A 22,896-nucleotide genomic window follows, 5' to 3' on the forward strand; every position below is an offset into this window, starting at 1 on the left:
TTTACATCACTTTGTTACTCCAAAGACGTCTCTCTTTTGGATTCTCCTTCTGGCCTTTCACGCCCTTTCTATTTGTAGAGGAAACATTTCAATATTTTTTACATAATCATTGATATTTTATGTGTTTTATTCATTGTCCTCCATCGGCCATGCCGCAACCAACTTGGATTCATTTGTCCTCTATGTTCAACTCAAAATTTGGCACACACTTATTTTGTTCGGAGTAAAGCATAAACCTAAAATAGAATTAATAGGAAGAAATCCCTTTATAATTATGAAAATTCCATCACCATTCCAACTGGATCATGATAAAAATGTATTAAGAAACAAGTTAGTTTTACATACCTAATTAATTATTCTATTATTTTATCGCAATCCAATATGCGATGGAACCTTCTTCAGTTTAGACTCGTGATGCCCCCATTGACACTGCTTCACAGTCTGTCCATCTGTATTGGGTCGAGCACCCACCGTCTTCCTACAGATCGGATGTGTTTGTAGGTAAGACTTTCTTTCCCACATATTGATCTAGCATTGGCCTTCACAAAATTGATTTCAACAATTCATTTCACATGATAGGTCTTTTAAGTTTTTTTTTTCCACACATGACATAGTATTGGACGTGACTCAACGATTATGCATAATTACTTTCTTTTTAAATAATAAATCGATTTTACTTTTGTATGAAACTTTTTTAACATTGGTCAAATCATTTTATTACATCAGATAATATATATTTTATTACATATGATGATTAACTACATGCAACATATACAAACAAGGTGAACAGTTTCACGAACATCGATTTCACGATGTATTTCTCCCCATAACATATGAATTGGCGGACGGTTCTTCATGTACGACATCTTCGATGGACATATTCTCTCTGCAACACATGACCACAACAAACTGGTATGCTTACAGAACTTTGAAACCTCAGAAAAGATTTCATCCTATGATTTGCAAGAATGTATTTCTTTTGGTAATTGAACCCATACGTGATGTTGTAGAAACCTTTAAATTTTGACCTAACAATACCTCCACGTACATGTATTAAGTTTTGAATCATGATTCATTTTGTCTAGTTAAACTGATACAACTATCGTCCGATAAAAAAATGCTTCGATTTTCACCATTCAACATTTTGTTATATATGTTTTTACTAAAAAAATATTTAAAAATGAATTCATGGCATTTAACAAAAAAAAAATCAATTGAAGTTCTTACAAATTGTATATAATATTTAGTAAATGTATGTTTGTATGTGTATAATTAAGTTAATTTGCAATTACATTAATAAAAAACGTTTAAAATTAAGTCAAGACTACTGAGCACTTTTGTTGGACTTGGTCATCCATCAGCAAAACATAAGATTTCAAAATCAAATTGAGAAATGAGCTAGATTATATTTTGTTTTGTTCAAAAAAATTAGCTCATTCTCAATTTGATTTTGAAAACTAACATCTCTCGATTCAATATATTTCCTGGCATTGAATGTAAACTTGTTCAAATTATTACTAATTTTGAACGAAGAATTAAGTTTCTTAGAACTTAGAACCACTAATTTTACCCCAAAAAAAAAACTTAGAACCACTAAAGTAAAATAAATAACGAGTATTATTAGGACACTGTGGTCGGAGAAGTCGGGCCATATAGTGTAATGAAATAAAGAAATGTCTCTTTATAGGACAAAAATGATTAAATGACAAGGCGGATATCTCGTGAATCTCTTCGTCTGTTTCTTCCGTTGACTTAATTTATTATTGCCATAATAATTACACTTTGTTCTGTCCATTTGAAAATTATATATTTCTGTAATGTTTTCATGCTCTTTTTAGATCGATTATTCTCTGTTTATCGTCACTTCTCTAGTACATCCATCTTCTGTTCTGTCATATTTATAGATACGTGTGTGTAACTTTGTCTATACACGTGTTTTTATGAAAGTTTCTTTATATAAAGTCAACGGTTCTAAACGACAATTTTAGGCTTGTCTGTATTTTTGTGCATTATTGAAATCTCTCACGGATCCTATTTTATCATCTTCTCAAGGTCAACGGGTATTGGAAATAATGGAAGAAAATGAAAACAGAATAACCAAGCTAGGAATATTATTTTGATTTTATATATTTTTCTTTAATATGTTAAAAGAATAAAAAGAATGTAAAAAGGAATAGTCAACGTATATATTTTTTTTTGAAAAAAGGCTATGGTCAACGTATATTTTGAGTTATTCTTTATAGATAGAGAGTGACTGAGTGAGTAGTATTTTGCTCGGCCAGAGGAAATGTAAAATTATTTATTAATTTACAAATGATTGGTTTGAGGACGATCAAATATTTTAAATCTTAGAATGATATTAACATTCTTATTAAAAACTAAATTAACAAATACATTTTGGTAACGAGTTCGTTAGCTCAGTTAGTCGTGTGTTATATGAACGTAAAACGCAATTACTCTAACGACAAGGTTTAAACAATAGTAGGTATTTTATAGAATTTTGTTATTCTTGTTACAGAATTCGTATAGGAAATGAGCTAACGAACCAACTTCATACGCAGGCGATATGTTGGACTGTGAAAAAACCGCGTGTCCAGACTAGTAAAGGTTAGTGGGCCTTTTGTGGCAACCCATCGTATTCATACAAGTTTCACGATTGCACCAATAAATTATTTCATGATAAACTAAGACAAGTGACTGACTTCTCTAAATAGTCTTGCAAACTTTTTTAAAAAAATTTACAAGTTGGTTATCTGGACCCCGAAGGCAAAACTAACTAGGTGCAAACTAAAGTTCAATCTGTTTTACAATTATTTTAAAGTTAAATTAGAAAAATATTCATATCGAAGACAAATATTAAAGAAAATAACTATGTATTATCGAATGTGACAATTTAAAACAGAAATGGAAAAGATTCTTTTCTGGTGAGCATAGACATAAATTAAAACATATTCACATATTATACTATACTAAATTTATTGAGCGTATAACATAGAACAATCGATTTATAACAATAGTAATAATACTAATACATATGAGGAGTGAGAAGTGAAGAGGAAGAAATGCAGAAGGATAAGAGAGAAAGAAAGAGAGAGGAGAAAGGAGGAGTGGAGTAAAAGACGAGAAGGTGTAGAAAAAGTGAAGGACATGGTGGAAGAGAAGTGAGGAGTAAGGAGGAGGAACAAGGTGGAAGAAAAAAAATGAAGAAGAACAAAGAAAAAAGAGGAAAAGTGAAGGGTGATGAAATGCAAAAAATAAGTAAAGAGAATGATGGAGAAAAACTAGGTGAAAAAATAAGAGAAAGAGGAGGAGGAGAGAGAGTGAGGGATGAAAAAGAACAAATGAAAGTGCAAGAAGGATCTGATACAAAGTATTATGATTTACGAGTATTGTGCCAAGAAGTAGTACGATAAATGAACACAAAAAAGCACAAAAAATTTCTCAACAAAGAAATACGCTTTTACTAGATCTCTTCTAATTAAACTTACAAGTCTTACTTAATCAAAAAAACACTAGATTCACACGTTTCTATGATCTAATACATGATCCTAAGAAACTTTCTCTTCTTAGCCTTTTATATTTCACTCACTATACAAGTAATAAAATCCATTTTGCTAAGAATAATTTTCTTTGTGTTAATCCCTTAGAAAGCTCCTCCAACCTAGTTATACTATGTAGATTTAGTGGTTCTCTTTCCCAAGTAAAGATCTCCAAATCTTCTTGTTAATCTTTCTTTTCTTTTAAGCAAACTTCTTTTTTCTTTAATGACAAATATCCTCTTCAATCAAACTCTTTTTTGCTTAATAGAAAACGTTCAGTCCATTTGTCTTCACACATATATTCTTTCCTTTTTTAAGTTCAAGCAATCAATACACGAACTCCAATATGACTCCAGCTTCATGCAACATGTCACGTCTCTTGTAGTACTCCGCGAACTAATACATCAACAATCTATCTTTTTAACTATGTATGTAAACTCATCATCTAGATAGAAAACTGTGTTGCGTCTTTAATCTCCCCCTATATATCATACCAATTTGCTTACTATGGTTACTACTTGATTATAGTTTTTGTGTGTTATACATTGCAATTTTTCTTTTTATTAATCATATATAATAAAAACTAATTTCAACTAGAAGACTGGTTTATAGTTAAAACTTATGAAACATCAAACATAAGACGTCAAATTTTACATGAGTTTTATTTGTGATGCTTTATGCTGTGAATAGGAGGATTATAGGAGTGAAAAAAAACGAACCAAACAATTGGTTAAACCAACTGAAGCCAAAACATGTCTTTTGTTTGTGAAAAAAGTTTAATTTAGTTTAAATTTTCAAAATTTAGATTTCACAAATTATCTGTACACCTCATAAACAATGTTTGGACCAAAGAAAACCAATCTACAGCTTTATAGTTAAAACAAATTCAGATATATGACATAGCCCTTGAGCTCTATATTCCCGCCAGCCTCTGCTTCACAAGTCAGATTAGCTTACTGGGGACAGAAATATAGAGAGAGACCAAGCCTAGTTATAACCCGGATTGATCTTTGTCATCTCTTTGTTTCGTTTTCTGATAATTTGTCTCTTAGATCTTTAAGAGCATCAACCACCTCAGAATCAAGATTGTGTTTCAGCAATCTCCCTTGGAAAGATGTTGACCTGTGCAACAAAGAGTAGTCTTTTGTTGTTAGCTCCCAATTACAGAAGTTAAAAAAAAAAAAAAAAACCAATGTGACCTTGTTTCCTGCATCATTCTCTCAACCTCCTTATGCATTGATTTGATCTAAGAAACAAATGTTTCATAAGATCACATGAAAAATCTGAAAGCGAGTCACAAAACACACAAGAAAAAGTAACTTACCTCAGAAACCAATGCCTTGCTACTCCAAACATAAGCTCCCTATCAAGAATCAGTCACAAAAATCAAGAAACAAGATATGAGCATAACAAGTTCATAGCATTGATATAATGCGCAATACCGCTCCATGTGCTGCTTGTTGTTGACAAACATCAGATGTTACAACCCAAACCTTGGGGCATCCATCTTCTCTCAATGCAACCACCTGCCAGTATCAAGAGTCTTATCAGAAACTAAGAAACATTTGAACTGTTTGTGGTGTAAGGTGGTCATTTTTGCCCTACCTCCTTTTCAATCCAAGAGTCAGCGCAAGTTTCTCCTGAGAAGATCACATCAACACTGACAAAAAGAAGGATAAACCTGACTGAGTTTTGAAGTAAATAAGGATATCGAAAACATGATTTTGAGTTTACCCAGCAAAGTCTTCCTTGTGAGTAGGGAGACCAGACATGAGAGCATCAAACACAACCACTACCTTAACCTCTAAACCACCAATAACTTCAAATCAAAACTTTCATTGATGGATGAAACCAAAATGCAAATTCTTTCTTTGACAGGCTTGTACCTTTAACCATACTGAAGGAGACAAGTTCATCAACTAGCTTTTGGCGAGCAACGTCAAGCCTACCCTTCATGAAATGTTTCTTCAGCTTCATCCAGTACCCGCATACATTATAACCGTCAACAAGCAAGACCGGAACTGCATCTTCCAACAAGCCCTGATTCGTGCTGTAAAACCGCTTTCAGGATAAAACACAAACACTCGTTCAACTCTCAAACCGTTTTTGAAACAAAATAACATTTTAAAACAGTGTAATTACTAGTAAAGAGTGTTTGTAGGATCACGGTAGAGCTCGCTATCGTCAGGTAACTCGTCTTTCTCAGCTTTCTTTTTCCTGTAACTAGTTGCTGGCTTAGCCGTGCCAGATCCTCTGTTCTGAAACTCCTATATACAACATAACATAACACTCCAATGGGTTAGAGACATATTCAATGACATACTATTTGTGAGGAAACAAAAGATCACACTGTTACATGCCTTCCACAACTTAAGAAGCTGCAAGCTATGCTTCACATTTGATTTGATTCTCGGTGGTTCTGGCTCTGAATCCTGCTACGGAAAAAAATGAAAAGCACATCAAATGCACATCTTCAGATTTCATATAAAACTTATGCTTACGAGCTTAATGGTCATAACCAAGATCAAACCAATGGCTGCAAAATGCTCAATGGATTAATAACTCCAACAATAGACATCACCTTAGAAGAGGGAGATTGATGGTTCTTGCTTTTTCCTCCCATCTTCACCACGAGAACTCTACAGCTGCCGGAGGAGGAAGATGATGATGAAGACTGGTAGAAGTATGCGGAAGAGGAGGAGGAGCCACCTCTATGCGGCGGCGCCCCGGCGGTTTTCATCTATGGACTACTACTAGGTGGATTCATTCGTTTGAAAAGTCTATGTAACTAGTGGATAATACCATGTCAACGACAATGTTTTTCCCTATCTTTAAAAAAATCTCTCTCTCTCTCTCTCTCTCTCTCTCTTCATGTAAGAAAAAAAGGAATTTTTAACTGGCCGACGTGGAACCAACATAGTCACGATCCTTTCGTCAACATGTCTTGGACCACTTCTGCAACCTAAGCTTAAACGCAAGCGGCAACGTTTTACTACAGCTTTTGCAAGGCTCGACCGAGACACAAGAGCACATCACTGGCTCAGTGTGGTGCACGTGAGAGATGTGGCTAATAAGGGTCATGTTATGCTGCTATTCGAAACACCTGAAGCTTCTGCTCGAATTATATGCACTAATGGGATATATCAGCGCAGTGAGTTCGCTACTTTTGTATCCAAACTCTTCCCTGAGTTTGATGTTCACAAGTTTGGTAAAGAAACTCAACCCCGGCTTCTTATGCCGTGCAAACATGCGGCTAACAGATTGATGGAGCTTGGGACGGTTTTTTACTGAGGTTAAGGAGACGGTCCAGAGTCTTAGAGACACAAGTAGAGTAAAACTTACAAGTAAACTAGTCCAGAGTCTGAATGAATGCATAAATAATAATTGCGAGTTCCAAACTCTCTCATCTTTATTGTATAATACAAGTAGAGTAAAACTTACAAGTAAACTAGTTCATATGATACATCTATATATGAGTACAAAGTTATTTTTTATCATTATTGTTGCTGATGTTGCCTGTGAAGTTTAATTAAGCTGAGAATAGCTTACTACCAGTTCACAGGATCAGCTGGTGGAAGCAGGAGCATCTGGCTGCTTCTCTGGGGCTGCGTTTTGAAACGCAGGAAGATCCTTGTATGACTCATAACACTTTGCAAGAGTCGGGTACGGTTCCTGTAGAATTCCATACAAACGAAAAGGCACATGTCTTACCAAGATTGTACAAGTAGAAAAGGGGGAAGAACTTAAAGAAAATGAGGACATAGTCTATGTCATCACAATGGGAACTTTGTAACTGTGTGAGTGTGAGCCAAAGATAACATGTTCATATTGTAATAGAACTTATCAAGGATTCCAGAGTCTAGAGTGTTTATATTACGAAGAAAGCTAGGCCTGAAAAAATGTGTGTTGAAGGAAAAGTACCATGTTAATCTGGAATCTGTTGATAGCTCCGTAGATCTGTGGTGCTAAAAAGAGATCAGCCTGCAAAACAATGATTCATCACTTTAAACGTTGCCTACTTACTACTGGTTGTAATAGATGGGTAGTATCTAAAGGGACAAAAGAATCAATGAGGTTGTTTCTCCAATCTTGGAAGGGAGCAACACAGAGAAAATGCAGAGAGAGTTAGAGCAAATACCAAGTAAACTTCATCACCAGTTGCGTGTTTTCCAGCGCAGCTCACCAACAGTTTCTCGAGAGCTGAACAGAGACATAATTACACAGGTCACTATAAAACGTTTTTTATCAAAGTGGTGGTATTACCAGTAAACATCAACGAGATGAATGGTACAAAGCGTAAGCATGGAGGGATATGTTGTAACAGGGAAATGAGTAAGACTTTCGTACTCTTTTAACCACACAGTATTTAACTAGTAACCTTTTAACAACATGGCCTTGGTTCATGATTATGTCTCTTGTATCTTATTGATCATTCCAATGACAGAATGGTTTATGATTATTAGTAAATGTAGAGATCTCATACCAGTGAATCCTTTTGTGATAGCATTAGTAACCCAAGCCGTTTTCTCCTCCGAATTGATCTTTTCCTCAATGAATTTCTGCAATGAAAGAAACAAAAAGAAGGTAACTAGGTTTTTGCTAAAGCAAAGGTGGAATGTAAGATGTTAACGTCAATCTCAGGTCCTCACAATGACACCCAGGTTTTGATGAGGCTGTATGCCAGACAAGACAATACTCGCTGCCTGAAACAAGATACCAACCATTACACTCACAATCAGCACAAAACCTACAAGAGTGGGGGAGAGACAGAACAATCAAAGATGGGTACTGTGCACTGTATTCAGACTTAATAATATGATTTAACAGCAGAGAATAGAAGCTTAAGAGCATATAGCTACAAGGTTGTCTCATAACACAAGCAAAAAAGAAAAGATAACAGATTACAGAAGAAAAGAAAAGATTGCAGAGTACCTGGAAATTGACAGCACGTTTGTGGAGGTCAGGAGGTAAGAGCGGTGGCTCAGGATACTTCTCATCCAGATACTGTCAAACACAAAAAAAAAAAAAAACATGGATGAAATGTTTATTTGAAGCCAAAAAAAACACACACACACACAATGGGTGTTAGTTAGACTGACCATTATGATGGCAAGAGAATCAGAAATGACAACATCTCCATCAATAAGGGCTGGTACAGTACCCATTGGATTGATCTTCTTGAAATCTTGTGAAACAAAACGGTAACACTTTTTTAACATACAAGAAACCAATTATTTTCAGTTGTAATTACATTCATTCACTAAAACATTATCATCCACATGGTCAGTATATACTATAGCTTCTGAATATATATATATATATATATATATATATATTATTTTCAATCAGAGCTTGAATCGGAATCAAAAACAGCAGAGTAGGTACCTGGATCGGATTGTTCACCTTTGAGCAGATTCACAGGTATATACTCATATTCAAGACCTAAACACAGATCCAATTCAGATGAGAAGAAGAAGAAGAGTAGAATATTCAATCAATACTAGCGAGAAAGACCTTTAAGAGAGAGGGCGATACGGACACGATGAGCGCAGGAGCTTCTCCAGTAAGAGTATAGCTTCATCTTCCCCTTCTTCTCTTCTCCCAAATTCGCCTGATCATCCATCAAAATATATTTATGAGTTAAAACCATCAATCAAATCTGATATTTGACCATGCGGGGAGGAGTATTATGAAGAGCAGTAAGAGACTTAACCATATGTTCAGTAAATGGTTTCTTCTTCTTCACAGGCGATGATTGTGTATTGTAGCACAGAGAAGAAGATGTGGAGAATTCGGAGACGACACTGGAAATTAATTTGTTTAAAAAAATAAGATAAAATCAATTTTGTTATTTAGCGTTAGCAAATAAACAAAAGAACAAAATGAGTTTGACTCTCTCTCTTGTTTAATTTACGCTGCAGTTTGTTTTGTTTATAAACCAATCAAAAAGAGTTTTAAGGTAATCGTTGCTGGAGAAGACTTTAACAGGGGAATACTCAAACTGTCAAACTCAAAGACAAAGGTAAATTGTTTGGGCCTTAAGGGCCCATAATTGTATATTAATGTTTTAATAAATAAATTAATCTCAAAACATTTGAAAGAAACGTTACCAAACAAAATTATTTAATGATATTTTTGTTCGGATTAAGACCATCTCCAATGTTACTCTATAATTTTCTTTATATTTCGCTCTAAAATAAAGTAACTTTATTATATAGTTGGATTTGCTCCAATGGTTCACTCTCTATAATAGAGTGAAATATAGAGTATTATTGCCAAAACTTTATGCCAATATAGAACTTTTTTGTAATCCACAATATTCAATTGGATTTAAAAAACAAATAAAATGGTTGCTTCTGATCTATTTCAACAAGTGAAATCAGCAAACACTATTATTAACCTTTGATTAGTCTTCCTGGTTTACTACATCAAACTGCATATTTTGATATTCATTCCCTTTTTTTGGTTATTTACTCTTACTCCTGTCCTGACCTGCTGAATAACCAACCAACCTTAACCTTTATACAAATCTAGTTCTTATATCTTCCCTGAGAGTGTTAGGGCAATGCATGAGAAGAACCCAAACGCCTATGATTATCTTCAACGTTCTTCATCTCCAATCTCCCTGGTTTTCTAACCTGGACTTCCTCATCTTCGTTAGCTTCTGCGTTTTGAAGCTCTCTCAAAGCTCTTTTAGCGTACACGGTGAAAGCTACAGTCGTCACAACCGCAATGATCAAGGAGATTACGTTGTACACTATCTCTACTGTTGTCAAACGTTGATGTCCGTATTGCACATCCGCGAATGTTCTGATCAATCGACCGCTGCATTTGAAATTTCAGATTTTAAAAGTTCTGTTTTCAGTTTCTATGGTTTAAACTGGGGAGAGGGAGAGACTGACCTGTAAATGTAGATGAAAGCTTCAGGTATCATTCCTGCTATGGAACCGAACAAGTAAGGCCAGAACCTCATGCTTGTCACAACGATGGCGTAGTTGAAAATGGTGTAAGGAAATGGCGAAACACGAAAGATTGCCACGACTCTGAACTGGTGGAACCAGCTTCCTTCTGCAGCTAATCTAAGAACAGCAGCTTGACGAGGCCACCTTTTCAACCATTGCTGCATTTTTGAAAAAAAAAAAACATAAGTACAGTGATCTTGTCATCAAGTAGCGAAAGGGTTCGGTTCTTACGTGGAGGCGATCACGAAACATAAGGCCGATTAAGTAAGGAAGAACCATACCAACGGTGGTTCCAACCATGATGATAACAAAACCAAGACCATAACCGAAAATCATCCCAGCTAGCCACATGGAAGGACCAGAAGGGATCAAGAAGACAGGGAACAAAGCCAAGGAAACAACAAGGACGATGGCGAGCATAGGACGGCCAAAAGCAGTTGCTTCCCATTGTAGAATCGGAATCAAAACCTACAATCAATCAAACTATCAACATTACACTCAATAAAACCATTAAAAAAACTATCAATGATTTAGTGAAAAAAAAGAATAACCTTTTGGAATACAAATGGAACTCCCCACTTGGCGAAAACAAGAGTGAGCAAAAGAGTAAATGCACATATCCCTAAAGCCTTAAACCACCAAACCAAGTTTCTAGTCCGGATCTCTGATTGAGATACCAACACGGTTTCAGGCGGAGAAGGTTCATGGGTGGTCCCAACAACAAGGCGAACGTATTCATTATCTTCCCTCACGTGACGAACAGAGCCTGAGGTATCCTCTCTTGCCTCTTTCAATGGATTTGACATCTGTGTTCATAAGAAAGATCAAAATCAATACAAGAATCTCGACGACGAACACCGACGGCTAAAACTAAAATCCATTTCCAAATTCAAACAATCAAACAGTAGAGCTAGGGTTTAACGAATCAAACCTGTGAAGAGATTCAATTCAAAAGGAAGCACGCTAATCGGCGGCGCTAGTCAAGCTTCGTCGTTACGGTAACGGAAGGTCTAACGCCGGCGGAGAGAAACTGGGGGGTTGTTGCGGCGGATTTACGCCTGGCTTTAGTGTCGTTTGTTTGTTTGTTTGCTTTCAACAAGAAAAGCGTGATTTTAGTTTTTTTTTTTTTTTTTTTTTCTGTTACGGAAATTCAAAATGAAAATGAGAAAGCGCATCTACTCCTTTATCTAATTTTCTAATTTGATAGCCTGCCTTCTGGAATATCGAGTCAGACTGGACTTTATTATGATAATAATAACATACATTTTGCATTTGAGACCGTTGATCCATAATTTGCCTACCTGACTTGACCCACCTTTTTTTTTTTATTAATTTGGTTTGTTTTAGCTTAAGAATTTTTCCAAGCCTTTGAACATAAATAAATAGAAATTTCAAAACCAAATCCAAAACTAACCAACGAATCCATTAGTGCAGTAGCTCTAGACTCTCTCTAGAACCTCCGTTCCATCTCTAGAAACAAAAGCGACTGAATCTGCTATCTCCGGCCCGGCGTCTCGTCCGGTGTCGGAGGATTCCTCCTTTCCCTTAAATCTTTTTTTCCTTTTGCTTTCTCCATTCCGACCCAACCCTAAGGCGAGATGCGTGTTGTTCTGGTCTGTCGGAGTGATTCTGAAGACTTGTGTGGTCATAGGGGTTATCTCACGGCGTTCTTGGAGGAGCAGTGAGTCTTAGGACGGCGGAAGCGGAGCTGGCCGGATTTTAGAGCTGAGAGGAGCCGAAGGGTCGATTTTCTGCTTTTAGATCTCCGACGCTCCTCTCATGGCGGCGGCGCGTGGCTCAGTGGGAAGCCTCCTCTACCCTAGATCTATGGTCTAGTGTGACGGTGTGTCAATCAGAGGTGCGGTGTGATGGCTGGTGAAGATGGTTCTTGTCCTCGGTCCTCGTGGAAGACGCGTCGCAGGGTTTTGTTCCGCCGGAGGAGTCTACCGAAGGACGAGCTCTGCAGAAGGCACGCGGTGGGGGTTCATATCCCAGCGTCGACGATGACGCTCCTGTCTCGTTTGACGGTGAAACCTCATGCCATTGATAACCTTTGTTACTGGTCCGGTCACGAGTTGGTCGTCAAGGCTCGTCTTTCAGTACGGGTTAGTCCCGGTTTATGGCTAAGGAGAGGATTCTGTTTCCGACTACGATGGGCTTTTATCAGATTTGCGCCGCAAGGTGAAGAGATGTTGGACCGGGACTGCCATTCAAAATTTTAGGTGTCCAATGTCATGAGTCAAACTGTAATCTGGTCTTAGCTTTGTCCGAATCGTGCTTTCAGAATTGTCATCTCGTTTGGTCAATTTAGGTTTGGTTTAAGAGGCAGTTTATTCTATGTGGAGTAAACTTGTTCTCATCGGGTGAAAAATACAGTGAAATCTCGATTCGGGTAGCTTAGGATCCATCTATGTGTTCCTATGTGATACTAGATCATTTCATTGTATGTGTGGTTTAATCTCGGGTGAGGTCAAAATCATGTAATCCCATTTGGTTAATGAAAGTTGTAGTTGAGCCAAAAAAAAAAAAAAAAAAAAACTAACCAACGAATCCTCGGATTGTATTATTGACTCAGAAACAGGAGTGTGAATGAGACGCGCGTAGTAAACAAATAAGGGGCATTTAGTAAATAACCAGAACGACTTGAGGAAAGTCATAAAAACCGTAGTATATAGTCCTTCTCTTCTCTTTACATAAAAACAAAAATAAAGGATACGGTAGGCATAACAGTAGGCATAATCATTGATATACCTTCTCCCTTGTCAAAAACAATGATCATATCATAGGCTGCTCTGGCTGGTTTTGTCTTATTGCACAGGAGCCGTTGCTGAGCATAGCTGGGCTTGGAGACGGGTTTAGCGATTTCAATATTTTTGGGGTTTGATGCTTAACGGGCTGTTGCTTGTTTCTCGTGGCCCAAGGGTGGTAAAGCGCGGCGAAACAGTTGGTTGATTTTCTTAACCCGGTCAAACCGACTATGTATTGATTGGTTATGCGTTTGATTGAAGAAGGAAATTCAAGTTGTAACTTGTAACTTATAAATGATTGGTTCAGAAAGAGTTTAAGGTGATGTAAACAACAACTTTGCGCTATATATGTATACCGGTTTTGGAAGTGCGGTTCGATATTACGGGATTTTTTTGGTTTGAGTCAAAATGTCCATCCAATTAGACCAGTGTAATCGGATTTGTATGCCCAAATAATTTTTTTAGTATAGTTATAAAAAAAAAGTTAGACGAGTGTAATCGGATTCAGGTTTGTAATCGGATTTGTATGTTAAAAAAAAAGAAGTTAGACCAATGCTACATAATAGGACTCAAATTTTGTGGATGGTATTTGGATTCATCATCCTGGATTGTGATTTATTTTGTAGTTTACGAATATCTAATTTTTCGATTTGTTTTGTTTTGAAAAATAAAGCGGATATTCGGTTCTCCAAGTATCCGGATAATTTTCAGATATTTACGAATGTGTCTTCCACTTTTTCCAATACAATTAAATGTAAAAAAAACTATAAATGTTTGTTTTCAAAAAATATCTTTTATATAATATAAAATAAAAGGTAAAAATTAATGAAACTATTTGTTTAATGAATTTTACAAAACATAAAATTTTAGAAAAATTATTGTTTTTATAAAGATTTTATATTTCTTTCTTAATTTAATACTTTTATAAGTAATTGTATACATGAAAGAATTAAAATTATATGTTAAAATAATAATTCTATAAAATTATATATTTAAAAATCCCTTTTTAATTGTAGATATACACTTCTATTTATATAGAAAACGGAGCAAATCAGATATTTGACCATGAAATTTTAGTATTTGTGATTTGTTTCATTTTTAACGGATATTAATTTTTAATTTTTTTATTTGCTTCGAAGACTTACTTATATCCGAATTTTTCGGATAGAATCAAAACAGATAATCAATCGAATCAAATTTAAGGATAAAATGCCCGCCCTTGAGGTCACATGAACACTTTTGTTGATAAAAAAAATAGTGTGTTTTGATGAGTAGCAGCTTTTCTTTGTTGACTTTTATTACAATCGTGACGTCAACCTTGTTAATTATGAATTTCTCCGGAACTTCCACGTCGACGCGGATAAGTGTTTCACTGTGTTGTCGTGAATGTCGGAAAAAGTGTCAGAGAAGTCAAGAGGAATCTCTCTTCTCTCTCTCTAGACTAGACGACGAGGATGAGTGAAAATCACGGCAAACGCAGACGAGAGATCGGTTCGGATTCGTCGCCGTTCGATTCCTTTCCGGAGGATTGCATCTGCAAGATAGTCTCCTGCACAAGTCCACGTGATGCTTGCGTCGTTGCTACCGTTTCTAAAGCCTTTGAATCTGCGGCGAAGTCAGATGTTGTATGGGAGAAGTTTCTTCCGCCCGAGTATGAGTCTCTTGTTCCTTCTTCGCGTCATTTCTCATCCAAGAAGGAGCTATACTTCGCGTTTTGCGAGGAGCCTGTTCTTATCGACGATGGTACGAAGGTATAGTATAATGTATATATCGGTCTTGGACCTTTTTATATGATTTTGAGAATAATGATCTGTTAGAGAATTATCGCCTATAAAACATAGCTTGTTTCAGATGTTGCTATTGAATAATTCTGTTTTTTGATATAAAAAAAAAGAATAATTCCGTTTTTTTTTTCTTCTGGGAAATAAAAGAGCTTTTGGTTAGACAAAGCCAGTGGAAAGAAGTGTATCATGTTATCTGCGATGAACATCTCAATCATGTGGGGAGATACTCCACAGTATTGGGAATGGATTACATTTCCTGAAGCTAGGTAATAATCTCGTTAATTTAGTTTGTAATTGATGAATGATAATGCCTGATAAAAAAAAACTTGGTGGTGTGTGTGTGTTTGCAGGTTTAAAAGAGTTGCGAAGCTTCTTGATTTATGTTGGTTTGAGATTAGAGGCAGAACGAAGACTCGTTTCCTATCTCCAAGAACTCGTTACTCGGCTTACATTGTGTTTAAGAAGGTAAATCATTGTAACAGCTTTGAGGATGTGGCTATAGAAGCTGGAGTTGGAGTGGTGGGGAATGAAGCTTCTACAAGATTCATATACTTTGATGCGCGAGTGGATGGGCTGTCTTTGAGGAGGAGGCGAAGGAGGCCACATAAGAGAAGAGATGGGTGGATGGAGATAGAACTTGGGGAATTCTTCAGTGGAGGAGATATAATGAATAGTGATGAAATTGAGATGAGTGCTTTAGAGACCAAGCTTGGCCATTGGAAGAGTGGCTTGATCATTCAAGGAATTGAAATCCGTCCTGTAAGAACCTAGTAAAGTAATGCTCGGGAACACTTGTATAATGAAATAAACAGCTTTGCTAAAGGTTGAATCCTTGTTCGTTGATATATGATATGAGTCTGCATATTTTTACCTTAGAACTTGTGAATGGAGCAGTGATTAATCACATGATAATAGAAAGAAATTTCCTTTTATCTCTAGTTTCTTTTTCACATCTAGTTGATTCTTTATTGATAATAAAAAAATATTTTTACTGGCCATAACACAGAAAATAATAAACCTACAAAAAACACCTTAAACTAAACTAAAAAGGAAATGTAAAAAGAAAATCATATAAAACTCCAAAACTGTAAATTTGTTCTTTATTGTGTGGAAGATGTCCAAAATACGTAAACCGGATTCTTGCTGTGGGAGGGGTTTAGTGTTTCTGGTTATGTTATGTAGGCCTACGAATTTGGCCTGAAAGTAACCGAACCAGTGTTTTCAGTTTCCGGTTCGGTATTGGTTCTCTCTCAACTGAACATATCGGCAGAAATTTCATTTGGGTTCATTTACCCGAGAATGTTGGTTTCATTCAGGTTAACCGATCAGTTTCTGCAACAAATATTTAAATAACCAGATTATGTCAAAAATAAGATCGGCTTATATCAAAATTAAACCGTCTTATAAGAAAAGTAATCGATGTTTACAGTAACCAAGATTAACCAAACCATTTTACTGAACTAATCCAAAATACCAAATACTTTGGCTAACCAAAGTCGCATGCCTTTGTTTTGGTTCGGGTGTAGATGTCTAACCAGGTTACGGTACCTTTGCTGTCTTTGTCTGTGTGAATGCAGTAAGGTTGATAAATCAAACAAATTGAATGATGATGAACAGGAAACTTGGCAAAACGTTAAATGGTGAAATATCATCCAATTTTTTGACGGTAGTAGTACATCAATTGCAAATTTGTTTTGTTATTATTTTTAGGGAAATTTGGAAAAAGAGAACAAATTAACTATACTATTGTCCCCTTAGTACAAAATCAAAATTTTCCACATTTTGACTTTCACTACCCTTTTTGTTAATAAAAATTCATATCATTATATTTACAATGTAAAAAAAATTTTAAAAATATAAAACTTGAAGTAGTTAAGCATGTGCATATATGAAAAATATTTTTGGATTCAAAAAATTGTTAGAATGTTAAGTTCAAAAATGGGAAAAAAGAGTTAGATTGTCAGATCTACCATCTACTGAGATTTAGAAAATGCAATCTAGGTAAGACACATTGATCTACCATCCGTAGAGTGCATTATACACTGCAAACACAATGATGTACCAACGAAGAATCCATAATACACCAGAAACATATACATCTAGTGTGGAAGAAAACAAATTATACAGTTCCTTCTATGTTCTGTATTTTTGGTAGATCATAAGACATACTAAATATTCTTATATCTGCCTTGGGAGAACATACAATCTACGATGTCTTCTTTTATCTATAAATACAGTATTTCCTATCTACGTGTTCATCTTTTTTCTAACATGGTAGAATGTATGTTCTACAAGATTTTTAAACAAAATCCGAAAATTAAGGAAAAAACAGTTACAAAAATATTCCCTAAATCTATTAAATCTTTTTATTTCCTTTTTAAAATAATATTGCCTAAATGTAAATCTTCATCGTTACCACGTTGATTTTGGATTTGCATCGTGGGGCTTCTTCTTTTCCTAGTTGGGGGCTTCATCTTTTCCTAGTTTTTCCAAGCTTTTGTCTCTCTAACATAAGAAGATGCACATCTATGCTTCTTCTGGTTTGTGGAAATCGTCCAAAAGAAGTGGATGGAGATTTCTTGTTGATGAAGTAAAAGGAGGTAGATTACTTACTTTGGACACAAGCAAAACCTTTGACAACCTAAGAGTTATGGTTTGTGAATACTTTGGAATCGATGTAAACATGGTCAATATCGAGCTCAGTTACTTACCTTCTGATTTGGTCATTGGCATCGACTCACCACCTGTATTCATCACCAATGATCGGCAACTCAAAAATTTTCTCACCTATGTGAAGAACAAAGCTTCGACACGTATTGTTAATCTTATCAATCTGGGTCTCAGCTCCTTCTTCAAGAATGCGTTTTGGAAACTGGTAAGCCATTCCTATAAAACACGAAATCAAAAACATCAACTTGTTAGTGAATCTGCAGACACGGCAAAGACACAGAGTCAAAGCTACCCAACTATACCCGATTGACTCACTTCCAAACGCTTACGAGAGACATTAAGATACTCAACATTAAGATGTTTTGTTTAAATTCATAAAACTAACAATCAACTCAACCGAAAACTACAATCAAACCATTATACATGTAAAATAGTGCATAAAATTCACAATGAACTCAACCCAAAACTACAAATCGATTTACTTTTTAAAAATTCAATCACCACCAAAATAAAATTCAATCTTAAGACTGGTTATTATCTAAAAATGCACTCGTAGAACTCTTACATTATCATCGGAACTTATCATTGTCTAAGCTCAAACAATGGACTTTCACAATTTGAATTTAAGCCAACCGAAGCTTTTATTAATACATGCACATCAACAAAATCACTAAACCAAATCAAATAAGAAAGAGGATCTCAAAATCTAACCTTTAATTTTGGGAAAAGAGGAACCGAGATGAAAATCGAACACCTACTTGTTCTTAATCAGTGATGAAAGCTTCGTCCGCCTCGTGCCAACAGTCATTTACGCTGTTGGAGAAAACAAGTTCAGTTAGGGTTCATAGAGAAAACAAAGTTTGAGAAAATAAGCGTCTTGAAAACAGAAAAATACCATAGAGGAAGGACGAAGGAGGACAGAAAGATGGCACGACAACTAAGAGTTCACCGGCGAACCAAAACGCGCCGGACGGAAGACGTTGATGGCGACCACGAGAATCGCCTTTCTCGACGTTCGACGGAGAGATGTTGGGGACGATTGGGTTTTGATTTTTTTTTTTAACTTTATTTAGTATATCATATTATAACTCAATTTGGAAATTACTTATGTTTTTACATTTTAACCTTTATATTTATAAATCTAAATACGAGGACAAAACTGGATTTTACTTTTCATTAGTACTAAGGGGACAAAGATTAGTATAAGCATTCTAAGGGGACAATAGTATAGTTAATTTGTTCTCTTTTTCCAAATTTCCCTTATTTTTAAGACATTCAAATTTTCTATACAGTTTGTTATGATAATGATTTTATAATTATTTGAGTACATTTTCTTGGGAATAGGATTAGTTAAGTTAATAGTTTGGAATTCATAGTGACATGAAAATCCACTTGAGAATAAGATTAGTTAATCAATTATTTATTTTTAATACTTATATATCTATATATATATAATTGCTAAAACCCTTCAACAATAGTATTTTCCAAACAATAATGTCTTAGTTAGGATAAAATATAACTGTTTACACAAATATAGCAGATTTTTGTATTTTATGGGTTCAACTATAACTTTTGTTCATTAAAATTTTAATGGTTCTGTTTTAATATAGTAGATAATTTGAAGAATTAAAAATAAGAATTTTTGTTTCATTTGGTTTTTTTCAAAATCGGAAGCGGAAATATTTATTTATAAATTCCTTTAAATATGAGGAATTGAAAGGACCAGAGAAAAAAACTATGTGTAAATAACTTGAAAAAAAAATATGTGTACATTTTGATGAACAATGAATTCATTGTAATTTGTTCTCTAAAATTTTTCTTTTTGAACAAATTTCTTCTCTAAAATATGGTCATTAATGTTTATGATATTGGATTTTTATCTTAAATTTTTCTAGGTTTCATAATAAGTAACGTTTAAAGTTTTTGCACATAAATTAAGAAAATTATTTTTTTTGTTTTATCCTTATTTAATACATTAATATTATTTTATTAATTAGTAAATTAATAAGGGTAAAAACTAGAAATTTTATTTAATATATGTATTAAAAATATGAATTAAAACGTAAAATGACATTTATAGTGAAAATCATACAAAAAGAAATGGAGGAAGTATTGTTTTTTTTGAAAATCAAAATATGGTTTAATACATTTTATCTCTCTGTTAAAAAAAAATCATTTTATCTCATGATCCCTCCTCACCTTGTTGGTTAAGAGTACGATTTACGAAACCTCCCCAAGTAAGTAAAGAAGGGTAGTACTGTAAATATGTGCGGATGACTTCTCAGTGTCAGAGACCACTTTATAACATAAGCTATATTGTCTGAAACTTTTTTTTTTTTTTTGAAAAAAATATTGTCTGAAACTTTCCGAAAGCAGAAGATGATGGCGAAAAATCACTGCGTTGAATCTAGCGGCGAAGGCCGAGGAAAGATCGGTTCGGCTTCGTCTCCGTTCGATTCCTTTCCGGAGGACTGCATCTCCTAGATAGTCACATTCACAAGTCCACGTGATACCTGCGTCGCAGCTACGGTGTCGAAAGCCTTTGAATCTGCCGTCAAGTCAGATGTGGCGTGGGAGAAGTTTCTTCCGCCGGAGCAGGGCCGTCTAACAGCACGCGCAAGTGGAGCGGTCGAACAGGGCCCCAAAATATAAAAATAAAAAGTTTAAGAATTTTTAAAATATATAGATAAATTATGGTAAGAAACTTTAAAATTTTAAATATAATGCTAAATTTTGAACTTATAATTTAAAAAAATCAGACAAAGTTATTAAATTTTAAAATTACTTGATAAAATGTACGATTAATATTTTTTTTGAACAGGGTCTAAAATAAATTTGAGACGGCCCTGCGCCGGAGTATGAATCTCTAGTTCCTCGATCACGAGAATTCTCATCCAAGAAAGAGATGTACTTCGCGTTAGCGACGAGCCTGTTCTCATCGACGATGGTACAAAGGTATAAACAAGTTCATAGGGTTTGAGAATCGAATCATAGATCTGTGATGCTAATGAACGGTTCTGTTCTGTTCCTTGAAACAAAAGAGCTTTTGGTTAGAGAAAGCAAGTGGGAAGAGGTGTATCATGTTATCTGCGATGAACATCTCAATCATATGGGGAGACACTCCTCAGTATTGGGAATGGATTACAATTCCTGAATCTAGGTAGCTACTCTCTTTGTTAATCCGGTTTGTAATAAAACTATTATTGATTTTTTTAAAAAAATTTGGTATGTGTTTACTAGGTTTAAAAGAGTCGCAGAGCTTCTTAATGTATGTTGGTTTGAGATACGAGGCCGGGTGAATACTCGTGTCCTATCTCCAAGAACTCGTTACTCGGCTTACCTTGTGTTCAAGAAAGCGGATCACTGTTACGGCTTTGATGACGTGGCTATAGAAGCTGGAGTTGGAGTGGTGGGGCATGAAGCTTCTACTAGAACCATATGCTTTGAAATGGATGATGATGCTGAGGGAGAGATGGGATGGATCTACCCACAGGAGAGGGAAGATGGTTGGATGGAGGTAGAGCTTGGTGAATTCTTCACTGGAGGAGATATGATGGATAGTCATGAGATTGAGATGAGTGCTTTGGAGACTAGGGAGCTAGGTTGGAAGCGCGGCTTGATCATTCAAGGAATTGAAATCCGTCCTGCAAATATCCAGTAAAGAAAATAATGCCGGGAGTATTCATCTATATTGGTATTGGTTATGCCATTGAGTGAAGAGGTACAATCCAATTGATAGAGGTATCCTTGTTTAGTTGGTATATGTAAAACCGGTTTTAACCGGTTGTGCTTTGGTATGCGTCTAATATTGAATAGTACCATATGTTGTTTTTGTGGATGGCGAATTTGCAGTGTTTCTGAATTTTGTCATAGCACCATATGTTGTTTTTGGTCAAATTATTATATATATGATACAAAATTGATAAGGAGTTGCTCAATGATACTCGAACATGTACTTGTTTAGAGTATTTCCGTAAATGTGTATGGGCGACAGACGAATCTTTCTTTTTGTTTTTCCTATCGGCAGAGACTACTTGAGACGAATTCTTTAAACCCTCAGCCTTACAGAATAAGAAAAATCATGTAGACAGAGACATCTATGGGACAAAACAAGGCGTTCACACAAAAGGCAAAGAAATTTCCAGCTCAACGGTAGGGCCAAAACACCGCGTTGATGACAGACATGTCTATCTCAAGTCTCAACCATCGATTTTGCACTTTGTTTATAAGATTTAAGAGTAATGATCTGTCGTCCCTCGCCTTCAAATTTATCATATTCGTGCTATGCTTGAGAAGTACGGCAAGTAGGATTTGATTTTTTTCTGATTAAAAAACTACTGAGACTATCTTAGAGTATTTTGGTATTGTAAAGTTCAATTCCATGAATCTATTCAATATTGGTTATTGCTTTGAGGTTCTTTTTGTTTTCTGAGACAGAGGGTGAGTATGATAGATAGATCCAAACTAGGAGCTAACCGATAGCTCTACTTATCCGCCAAACGTGGTTTTGAACTCTGTATGATTCAAATTTTAATTTTGGGGTATCTACAAAACAAAGTCGTTTTAACGAAAATGATATATCAGCTATCTAGTCATCCGAATAAACGATTGACTAACCACCATTATAGTCAATGTATATATATGCACGTTTTTGAAAGTTCGTTAGACATTTTAAAATTCTGTTGAGTTGATGATGAAATGTGCAGTATACTAAAGTTCATGATGGAATAGACACGACTCAAAAAGTTGGGTTTGAAATAGGCCATTTTCCTGTAGAAGTGTGTGGTGTTAGCTGCAGGAGACGGTTTTGTTAAGCCCTTTCACAAAATAAAAAAGAGAGACGGTTTTGTCATTATTTTTGATGTTTATCCATCACACCTTCACACATGAGTAAACATTGTATTGATGGTTTTGTTGATTTTATATCTATTAGTTCTATATGGTTAATATTTATGAAACTAAATTAATGTGAAACATGCAATTTAAAAAGATGATCCTATTATAATTTTTAAAAGTTATATTTAATTAATTTCAGTTTATTATTCTGTTCCAAGAAACTGATTTTATAATTTTATAGAAGAGTTATACTTTTTATTAAATTGATTTTCTTTAATAAATAGTAATCTTACGTGTTAAAATTAAGTACATATCAAAATCTAAAATCTAGTATAAACATAGGTAGCACGTAAGCTTC

The 22,896-nt window shown here is 35.2% G+C and overlaps 5 protein-coding genes across 6 annotated transcripts; 2 read left to right on the forward strand and 3 right to left on the reverse strand.

The window, feature by feature from the left end:
* Positions 1–4,296: 4,296 nt before the first annotated feature.
* Positions 4,297–6,400, reverse strand: LOC106369345 (uncharacterized protein YacP). The gene is made up of 10 exons (XM_013809498.3): positions 6,121–6,400; positions 5,900–5,971; positions 5,682–5,806; positions 5,426–5,589; positions 5,274–5,343; positions 5,145–5,199; positions 4,982–5,065; positions 4,864–4,902; positions 4,739–4,785; positions 4,297–4,661 (listed from the first exon to the last, which is right to left on the reverse strand). Exons 1-10 carry the CDS (start codon positions 6,277–6,279, stop codon positions 4,553–4,555), a joined length of 924 nt encoding a protein of 307 aa, XP_013664952.2. The 5' UTR covers positions 6,280–6,400; the 3' UTR covers positions 4,297–4,552.
* Positions 6,401–6,901: 501 nt separating this feature from the next.
* Positions 6,902–9,450, reverse strand: LOC106369346 (glutathione S-transferase Z1). 2 transcript variants are annotated; one of them, XM_013809499.3, is made up of 10 exons: positions 9,253–9,450; positions 9,054–9,150; positions 8,925–8,981; positions 8,639–8,724; positions 8,472–8,543; positions 8,189–8,242; positions 8,023–8,098; positions 7,678–7,739; positions 7,461–7,520; positions 6,902–7,211 (listed from the first exon to the last, which is right to left on the reverse strand). In XM_013809499.3, the coding sequence occupies exons 1-10, from the start codon at positions 9,253–9,255 to the stop codon at positions 7,104–7,106; spliced, it is 675 nt and encodes a 224-aa protein (XP_013664953.2). In that variant the 5' UTR covers positions 9,256–9,450; the 3' UTR covers positions 6,902–7,103. The 2 variants fall into 2 exon arrangements, with proteins under 2 accessions (XP_013664953.2, XP_048637242.1); XM_048781285.1 differs by having other exon boundaries at positions 9,054–9,151; positions 9,256–9,300.
* Positions 9,451–9,814: 364 nt separating this feature from the next.
* LOC106369347 lies at positions 9,815–11,639 on the reverse strand. Its single transcript, XM_048781284.1, has 5 exons — positions 11,433–11,639; positions 11,053–11,309; positions 10,733–10,969; positions 10,442–10,659; positions 9,815–10,364 (listed from the first exon to the last, which is right to left on the reverse strand). Exons 2-5 carry the CDS (start codon positions 11,305–11,307, stop codon positions 10,097–10,099), a joined length of 978 nt encoding a protein of 325 aa, XP_048637241.1. The 5' UTR covers positions 11,308–11,309; positions 11,433–11,639; the 3' UTR covers positions 9,815–10,096.
* A 2,995-nt stretch (positions 11,640–14,634) lies between these two features.
* Positions 14,635–15,904, forward strand: LOC106407531 (F-box protein PP2-B10-like). Its single transcript, XM_048781286.1, has 3 exons — positions 14,635–14,999; positions 15,180–15,298; positions 15,383–15,904. The coding sequence occupies exons 1-3, from the start codon at positions 14,703–14,705 to the stop codon at positions 15,801–15,803; spliced, it is 837 nt and encodes a 278-aa protein (XP_048637243.1). The 5' UTR covers positions 14,635–14,702; the 3' UTR covers positions 15,804–15,904.
* Positions 15,905–17,550: 1,646 nt separating this feature from the next.
* LOC106410930 (F-box protein PP2-B10) lies at positions 17,551–21,465 on the forward strand. The gene is given in 5 exon segments (XM_048781693.1): positions 17,551–17,845; positions 20,543–20,623; positions 20,626–20,657; positions 20,744–20,862; positions 20,943–21,465. Coding segments are annotated over 5 exon segments (948 nt in total). The 3' UTR covers positions 21,364–21,465.
* Positions 21,466–22,896: the final 1,431 nt, after the last annotated feature.

This window comes from Brassica napus, chromosome A6 (assembly GCF_020379485.1).
Source record: "Brassica napus cultivar Da-Ae chromosome A6, Da-Ae, whole genome shotgun sequence".
Classification (NCBI taxonomy): Eukaryota; Viridiplantae; Streptophyta; class Magnoliopsida; order Brassicales; family Brassicaceae; genus Brassica; species Brassica napus.